The sequence below is a fragment of the Arachis ipaensis genome, chromosome B6 (assembly GCF_059453495.1).
Source record: "Arachis ipaensis isolate K30076 ecotype BB chromosome B6, ASM5945349v1, whole genome shotgun sequence".
In the NCBI taxonomy this organism is placed as follows: Eukaryota; Viridiplantae; Streptophyta; class Magnoliopsida; order Fabales; family Fabaceae; genus Arachis; species Arachis ipaensis.
Genome location: NC_142441.1, coordinates 138,660,358 through 138,669,819, shown reverse-complemented (window position 1 = coordinate 138,669,819; position 9,462 = coordinate 138,660,358). Strand labels below are relative to the sequence as shown.

The window sequence follows — 9,462 nt, the reverse complement described above, 5'->3', positions numbered from 1 at the left end:
AATATGCTAGGAGCCTTGAAGAAAAGGGGGAAATAAAAATCGCACAATAAAGGCGCAACGCTCAAGGAACGAGTTAACTTACGTGCTAAGAAAACCATAACTATCAAACATAAGCTAACAGAAGTGGGAACAGAGTGCCAAAGATACAAAATATCAAGCTCCTAACTCAGCCTGCGAAGTCAAGACTGGCCGGAGAATATTTACACATATATATACATACATATCCAAAACCCAAAAGTACATATACACAATCCTGCCTCTCCATAAACCTCTAAGAGGATCAAAAAGAATAAGTCATGCGGAGAGAAAACTAAGTACATATATATACATCATAGCATAACAAAATGTCCCAGTAACCACTCTGCTTCAAGAGTCCAGACGCCTAACGAGATGCCTCTCGACCAGCATCTGAAAAACAACAACATAGTATGGAATGAGAACCGGGGGTTCTCAGTATGGTAAAGGTGCCACACATATAATATATAAGGTCCTGGGAATGCCAGAGGCAATCCTAGAACGCCGACACTCAGATTATAAAGTTTAAAGTATTAAACAGAAGCCATAAAAGGTGGTTTACTAAGGATATTTAGACCTAACTTAACTAAACCTTAAATCTAAATCCCATTTTTGCCATTCCTCCATACCTCTAACTCCATCATGCATTTCACAGACAGATAGACAGATAAAGGCAAACACAAGAAGGTTACAACTACTGCAGGTAACAAATACACATTTAGCATGGCAAATACAGATAGGCACACCCAATTAGAGCACAAGCAAGTAATTCAAGTAATATGCATATGATGCATGCCTGTCCTATGGCTGATGAGACTCATCTGTCGGTTATCCAGCCAACCCGACAAGTCTGAATTGTACTTAGACTGTCCCCCGACGTGCATCCCCAAGAGTCTATGCATAGTTTTTTCTCAAATAATCAATAATACTCAATGGGGGTAACATTCCCGGGAATTTATATAGTGCCCGGTCACACACTTACGTCGTAGGGTCAACAGAGTATCGAGTTTTCAACCTGGTACACGTGGTGGCAAGCCACGACACTTAATCCAGGAAATCTCGTATCTCAGATTATTCAAATTCATAAGCTATATAAATAATTCAATTATAATTCATCAGCATCAACATCATTCTCAATCGCATTTCATTCATCATCATACATCAATCATATTCAATCCTTATCCTTCATTATCACACCTCTCATTCCGTCCATCAATAGTTCCAATTCAAAACATAATTCATTCTTTTCTAAATGAATCAAACTTAAAGCATGCTCATTTTCTTAATAACTCTAAATCAAACCATATAACCTTTGAATCTAAATCTTTTTAAATAATCATATAAACAAAATCTCTAATCTCTAATTTTTATAAAATTTCGGCAGCATCTCCTCTAAAACTCGGACTTTGCCACCCTGTTCGGGTCCAAACCTGCATTCTTTTCAATTCAACATTTCCTTCCTCATTATCATAACAATCTCCACAAAAAATCTATCTCAGATCAACAATTAAACTCATACAATATTCAAATCCAACAACCAAAATTCAACTAAGAGTCATAGTTCACAAATCCTAGGCTTTTAACACAAAATACCTCAAATCAATAATTCATCGAATCATTAATTAATCAACAAGCACCAAACCAACCATGTTCACCAACAATAACATTCAACTATAATTCTCTCCAAATTAACATAACAACATTCACCATCCAAAATTAATAACTAATTATCCAATAAACTTCAACCAATTATATTCATCGACAAATTACTAAATATTAAATATACAACTGCATTCCAACTTATCCTATGGTCGTCTAGCCTAAGTTTTCACAGAATATTATATATTAAATGCAAGAAACCTAAACCATACCTTAGCCAATTCCCAAGTATTATTCCAAGAAAATTTTCCTAAAAGAACATAGCCCTCAAAACCTCAACTAATCCTCTTCCTCCAAGTTCCAGTATTCACAATTTCAAGCTCCAATTATTTATTTTAAACCTAATACACATTCATAACACATATATACCCAATTTAATACTCAAAGCTCAAATTTAATGAAATTAAAATAAAATTATCGTATCATCACCTTACCCAAGCTTCACATAAGCAAGAGCGAACGTTTTCCTCAAGCTAATTGGATCCTAAAACATCAAAAATCAAAGAAATTCAACACCCCTTCTCAAAACTCGAAAATTGGGGAAAATGAAGGCTGTGTATAAAATAACGAGTTACCTATGAAATTGTTCCGGTAGAAACGTAGAGCTCGACGCGGTGAACGCGTGGCCGCAAACGGTGCGGTGATCGGAGCTCGAACGGAGGAGTTACGGGATTTGGAACTTTGCCGTAAAGGTTCGGCGTTCCTTTCCTCTCCCTGGAGCTCAGCTGCGTCGTTGAGGAAATGAGGGAAAAAGAGCCCGTGGCTCTTTTTAATGGGCTGGTCCGGTTGGACCGACGGCCCGGTTTGGGTCCGGTTCAACCGGTTCGGTCTATTTGGTCCAATCTTGGACCGATTTCTTCGAAATTAGTGTCAAAATTCTCGTTTCGATGAGCTCTACCCTATTTTGATATAATATTCGCATTTCTAATCCTCCTTATTAAAAACTAATTTATTGACTAATTATCTACTAATTTAACCGGGGTTTACATCCTACCCACCTAATAAAGAATTTTGCCCTCAAAATTCAAATCTAGTTACCTGAAAAGAGATGTGGGTAGTTCTTTCGCATATCTGATTCGAGTTCCCAAGTATGTTCCTCGATACCAGCTCGACTCCAAGCTACTTTTACCAATGATACTTCCTTTCCGCGTAATCGTTTAACACTGGTGTCATCAATCCTCACCGGAATTACTGGGAGTGTTAGATCTTCTCTCACTTGGATTGGTTCTGGTTCTGGAACATGACTTGCATCAGGAGTATACTTCCGAAGCTGTGATACATGAAATACATCGTGCAAATTTGAAAGGTATGGCGGTAAGGCAATTCTATAAGCCACTGGTCCAATTCTTTTCAGAATCTCAAACGGTCCAATATAACGGGGATTCAGTTTCTTGGTCTTAATAGCTCTTCCCACTCCAGTGGTTGGTGTTACTTTCAGAAAAACATGTTCTCCTTCCTCAAATTCCAAAGGCTTTCGCCTCTGATCAGCATAACTTTTCTGGCAGCTTTGGGCTATAAGCATTCGACTACGAATCTTCTTTATCTGCTCAGTCGTTTCAGCTATCATTTCAGGCCCTAATAAACTCCTTTCTCCAGTTTCATACCAACATAGTGGAGACTGACATTTTCTGCCATACAGAGCCTCATATGGAGCCATTCCGATGCTCGCATGATAGCTATTATTATAAGCAAATTCTATTAATGGCATATACCGATCCCAGCTCGCAGGCTGGTCCAAAACACAAGCCCTTAGCATATCCTCCAAGGCCTGAATAGTTCTTTCTGACTGACCATCTGTCTGAGGGTGATACACAGTACTCAAGCTTAACTGAGTCCCAAATGCACGCTGAAAAGCTCCCCAGAACCTTGATGTAAAACGGGGATCTCTATCAGATATAATAGTAGAGGGCACACCATGCAACCTGATAATCTCTTTGATATACATTCGAGCCAATTCCTCCATTGTGCAACTTATTCGGATAGGAAGAAAATGAGCTGATTTTGTTAGTCGATCCACAACCACCCAAATAGCGTCACAACCAGATCGGGTTCTAGGCAAACCTATCACAAAATCCATTGCGATACTCTCCCATTTCCATTGTGGAATCTCCAAAGGCTGAAGGGTCCCTGATGGTCTCTGATGCTCAATATTAACCTTCTGACACGTTAAACATTTAGATACATGCAATGCCACATCATTCTTCATACCTGGCCACCAGAACATCGCTTTCAGATCCTGATACATTTTAGTGCTCCCTGGGTGAATTGAAAACCCGCTCTTATGAGCTTCCTTCAAGATACTTTATCGCAGGTCTCCAACATCAGGCACAATAATCCGGTTCTTGAACCTCCATAAACCATCCAGACCTTCTGACACTCTCCACTGTTTTCCCTGTTCAACTGCTGGTAATACCTTATGTAACGCTTCACTATCTCGATGAGCCTTCAGAAGTTATGATTTAAAATCACTTGAAATCTGCAACTGACTCAAACACAGGATTCCAGATTCTTCTCTAATTCCCAAATTCAAACCTTGAAATGCCTTTAGTAATTCTTCTTCCCGTAGCATCATCCAAGCTGCATATAAAGATTTTCGACTCAAGGCGTCCGCCACAACGTTCGCTTTTCCTGGATGATAATTCAATTCAAAGTCATAATCTTTCAGAAGCTCCATCCATCTCCTCTGACGCATATTTAATTCTTTCTGCTCAAAAAGATACTTCAAACTCTTATGGTCTGAGAAAACATGAAACTTAACACCATAGAGATAGTGCCTCCAAATCTTTAAAGCAAACACAACATCAGCAAATTCCAAATCATGTGTCGGATAGTTCATTTCATGCGGCCTTAATTGCCGTGAGGCGTATGCTACAACATTCTGGTGCTGCATCAGAACGCACCCCAAACCTTTCAGAGATGCATCACAATACACTTCAAACGGTTCACTTGGTTCAGGTAATACCAATACAGGTGCAGTAGTCAACTTGTGCTTCAATGCCTGGAAACTCTCTTCACATTCCGGAGTCCAGATAAAAGGCGTGTCCTTCCTAGTCAACTTAGTTAAAGGTAAGGCGAGCTGTGAAAATCCTTTAATGAATCTGCGATAATACCCCGCCAAACCTAAGAAACTCCTGATCTCTGTCACTGAAGTTGGTCGCTCCCAATTCATCACTGCTTCCACCTTAGCAGGATCCACAGCTATCCCCTGCTTACTCACCACGTGGCCGAGAAACTTCACTTCACTCTTCCAGAACTCACATTTAGATAACTTAGCATATAACTTCCTATCTCTCAAAATTTGAAGCACAATCCGCAAGTGATCAGCATGTTCCTCTTCAGTCTTAGAATAAACAAGAATGTCATCAATGAAGACAATAACAAACTTGTCCAGATACGGTCGAAAAATCATGTTCATATAATCCATAAATACTGCCGGGGCATTAGTTAACCCGAAAGACATCACTGTATACTCATAATGACCATAACGGGTTCTGAAAGCAGTTTTCGGAATATCCTCGTCTCTAACCCTTATCTGATGATATCCGGATCGCAAATCAATCTTAGAAAATATACCGGCACCCTGTAACTGATCCATTAGATCATCGATTCTAGGCAACGGATATTTATTCTTCACAGTGATCTTATTCAACTGCTGATAGTCGACACACAACCACATACTCCCATCCTTCTTCTTTACCAGTAACACCGGCGCTCCCCATGGAGAAACACTTAGTCGGATAAAATTCTTACCCAACAGATCTTCCAGCTGAGCTTTCAGTTCAGCCATTTCTAAAGGTGACATCTTATAAGGAGTAATTGAAATCGGACCGGCTCCAGGCACCAACTCAATTGCGAATTCCACTTCCCGGTTAGGTGGAAATTCATTAATATCATCCGGAAACACATCTGGAAATTCACATACAACGGGAATCTGCTCTAAACTCTGATCATCACCTGATACTCCCGCAGTTAATAACATAGTACCCTGACATTCGGTTCCAGAACAGTTTACTATCATAGAATTCAAATAGTAACTATTCACCACAACCGGTGCTTCTGACCCTTCCGGCATAAACTGTACTGACTTCTCAGAACAATCAAGCAAAACATGATTCTTGGATAACCAATCCAATCCCAAAATGAGATCAAGACCAGTCATAAGCAAACAAATCAAATCATGCACAAATTCACGCTGTTGCACTCGAAAAGGAACTTATGGACATTCTATCCTAGTCACCATAGCTTCATGAGTAGCATTATATACTTTCAAATCATAACCTAGAACCACCATTCTCAATCCTAATTCATGGGCCTTTTCAAATGCAATAAATGAATGACTTGCTCCTGAATCAAATAAAGCATTTAAGATTTTACCAGCCATTTCACAATTACCTCTAATCAGTGTCTCAGATCCCTCAGCACCAATGGTAGAAGTGGTGTATACTCTCCCCGGCTGCTGCACCCTACCAGTCTCATACTTCTTCTTCTCAGGGCAATTACTGGCTATATGCCCGGGCTGTCCACAGGAATAGCATACTCCAAGTCCGAATCTGCACGGAACTCCAGCGTGATACCTTCCGCACTTCTGACAATTCAGATCTTGCTGTGGCTGCTTCCCAAACCTTTTTCCTTGACTAGCATTGGTATTCGGCCTTCTGTAATTACCTTGACCCTGAGTCTGCTGCGAAGCAAAACCTCCACGCTTGAAATTCCTACCTCTCGGAGCAAAGTTCCTCCCTGAAGGCCTCTGAAAAGGCACCCTCAAACTCCCTTTCTCTGCTGCCGCCTTCCTCACACAATCCTCAGCCACCCTACTCTTATTCACCAATTCAGAAAATACCCTGATCTCCATTGGGGAAACGAAGCTCAGAATATCGCTTCGAAGACCTCCCTCATATTTAATACACTTCTATTAAGTAAAATCTTCAGGCGCACCTTGACAGATACGAGAAAAGTGACATAACTCCTCAAATTTGCTGGTATACTCAGCAACAGTCATCTGTCCCTGCTTTAACTGTATTAATTCAAGTTCCTTGGCATTTCTAGCTGAATTAGGAAAGTACTTCTTATAGAACTCTGTCTAATCTCCCAAGGAATCGCAGCACCATCAGGTTGCAGGATACGTCGTGTTCCCTGCCACCAATACTGAGCTTCACCTTGCAGCTGATAAGTTCCAAATTCAACCTATTGCTCTTCAGGAACCTGTTGTGCCTGTAATGCCCTTTCCATAGCCTGAATCCAATTATCTGCATCAGTGGGATTTGAGGTTCCCCTAAAAGTCGGAGGGCGAACTTTCAGAAATGTAGCAAGTGTCATAGGACCATCCTCATCATTATTATTCCCATGATTACCCTGATTTATCTGATTACCCAATGCCTCAGCTGTTGCCTGCATAGCTGCAGCCATATTTCCCAAGGTAGCCATAAAGTCTACTGGATCAGTCTCTGTGGGTACAGGAGTAACGGTGCCTGTCCTACCTCTACCTCGCCCGCGACCGCGTCCGCGAGTTGACATCTGGTCCCTATACACACCAAACAAGTGATATTAAGTTGATCAGTCTCAATATCGCAGGTCTAATGCTTTAAGTTCCAAATGCATGCTCACAAACGTTTATGCCATATATATCAATCAGATATCCTAATAGCACATAAACACATATACAGAGAATGCACAGAAGCACAATCAGTCCGTCTTTCAGGCTCTATAGGAACGAACTGCTCTGATACCATTAATGTAACACCCTACCACACAAAGCTTTACGCTTAAGTCGTAAAACAGAGGTGATGTGGTATTACGACCTCTAAAATAAAATAAGTACATATAATAGCAGAAGAGTTATAATATGCTAGGAGCCTTGAAGAAAAGGGGGAAATAAAAATCGCACAATAAAGGCGCAACGCTCAAGGAACGAGTTAACTTACGTGCTAAGAAAACCATAACTATCAAACATAAGCTAACAGAAGTGGGAACAGAGTGCCAAAGATACAAAATATCAAGCTCCTAACTCAGCCTGCGAAGTCAAGACTGGCCGGAGAATATTTACACATATATATACATACATATCCAAAACCCAAAAGTACATATACACAATCCTGCCTCTCCATAAACCTCTAAGAGGATCAAAAAGAATAAGTCATGCGGAGAGAAAACTAAGTACATATATATACATCATAGCATAACAAAATGTCCCAGTAACCACTCTGCTTCAAGAGTCCAGACGCCTAACGAGATGCCTCTCGACCAGCATCTGAAAAACAACAACATAGTATGGAATGAGAACCGGGGGTTCTCAGTATGGTAAAGGTGCCACACATATAATATATAAGGTCCTGGGAATGCCAGAGGCAATCCTAGAACGCCGACACTCAGATGATAAAGTTTAAAGTATTAAACAGAAGCCATAAAAGGTGGTTTACTAAGGATATTTAGACCTAACTTAACTAAACCTTAAATCTAAATCCCATTTTTGCCATTCCTCCATACCTCTAACTCCATCATGCATTTCACAGACAGATAGACAGATAAAGGCAAACACAAGAAGGTTACAACTACTGCAGGTAACAAATACACATTTAGCATGGCAAATACAGATAGGCACACCCAATTAGAGCACAAGCAAGTAATTCAAGTAATATGCATATGATGCATGCCTGTCCTATGGCTGATGAGACTCATCTGTCGGTTATCCAGCCAACCCGACAAGTCTGAATTGTACTTAGACTGTCCCCCGACGTGCATCCCCAAGAGTCTATGCATAGTTTTTTCTCAAATAATCAATAATACTCAATGGGGGTAACATTCCCGGGAATTTATATAGTGCCCGGTCACACACTTACGTCGTAGGGTCAACAGAGTATCGAGTTTTCAACCTGGTACACGTGGTGGCAAGCCACGGCACTTAATCCAGGAAATCTCGTATCTCAGATTATTCAAATTCATAAGCTATATAAATAATTCAATTATAATTCATCAGCATCAACATCATTCTCAATCGCATTTCATTCATCATCATACATCAATCATATTCAATCCTTATCCTTCATTATCACACCTCTCATTCCGTCCATCAATAGTTCCAATTCAAAACATAATTCATTCTTTTCTAAATGAATCAAACTTAAAGCATGCTCATTTTCTTAATAACTCTAAATCAAACCATATAACCTTTGAATCTAAATCTTTTTAAATAATCATATAAACAAAATCTCTAATCTCTAATTTTTATAAAATTTCGGCAGCATCTCCTCTAAAACTCGGACTTTGCCACCCTGTTCGGGTCCAAACCTGCATTCTTTTCAATTCAACATTTCCTTCCTCATTATCATAACAATCTCCACAAAAAATCTATCTCAGATCAACAATTAAACTCATACAATATTCAAATCCAACAACCAAAATTCAACTAAGAGTCATAGTTCACAAATCCTAGGCTTTTAACACAAAATACCTCAAATCAATAATTCATCGAATCATTAATTAATCAACAAGCACCAAACCAACCATGTTCACCAACAATAACATTCAACTATAATTCTCTCCAAATTAACATAACAACATTCACCATCCAAAATTAATAACTAATTATCCAATAAACTTCAACCAATTATATTCATCGACAAATTACTAAATATTAAATATACAACTGCATTCCAACTTATCCTATGGTCGTCTAGCCTAAGTTTTCACAGAATATTATATATTAAATGCAAGAAACCTAAACCATACCTTAGCCAATTCCCAAGTATTATTCCAAGAAAATTTTCCTAAAAGAACATAGCCCTCAAAACC

The 9,462-nt window shown here is 39.5% G+C and overlaps 1 protein-coding gene across 1 annotated transcript; it reads right to left on the bottom strand.

The window, feature by feature from the left end:
- Nucleotides 1-382: 382 nt before the first annotated feature.
- Nucleotides 383-6,526, bottom strand: LOC148562897 (uncharacterized). The gene is made up of 2 exons (XM_088491051.1): nt 6,049-6,526; nt 383-408 (listed from the first exon to the last, which is right to left on the bottom strand). Exons 1-2 carry the CDS (start codon nt 6,524-6,526, stop codon nt 383-385), a joined length of 504 nt encoding a protein of 167 aa, XP_088347177.1.
- Nucleotides 6,527-9,462: the final 2,936 nt, after the last annotated feature.

Excerpts from the sequence above, each read along its gene's own strand:
- LOC148562897 (XM_088491051.1), bottom strand. The coding sequence starts at position 6,526 with ATGGAGATCAGGGTATTTTCTGAATTGGTGAATAAGAGTAGGGTGGCT. Across the intron at positions 409-6,048 it reads AGGTAATTGTGAAATGGCTG|ATGCTGGTCGAGAGGCATCT; the intron begins GTAAAATCTTAA and ends GTTGTTTTTCAG.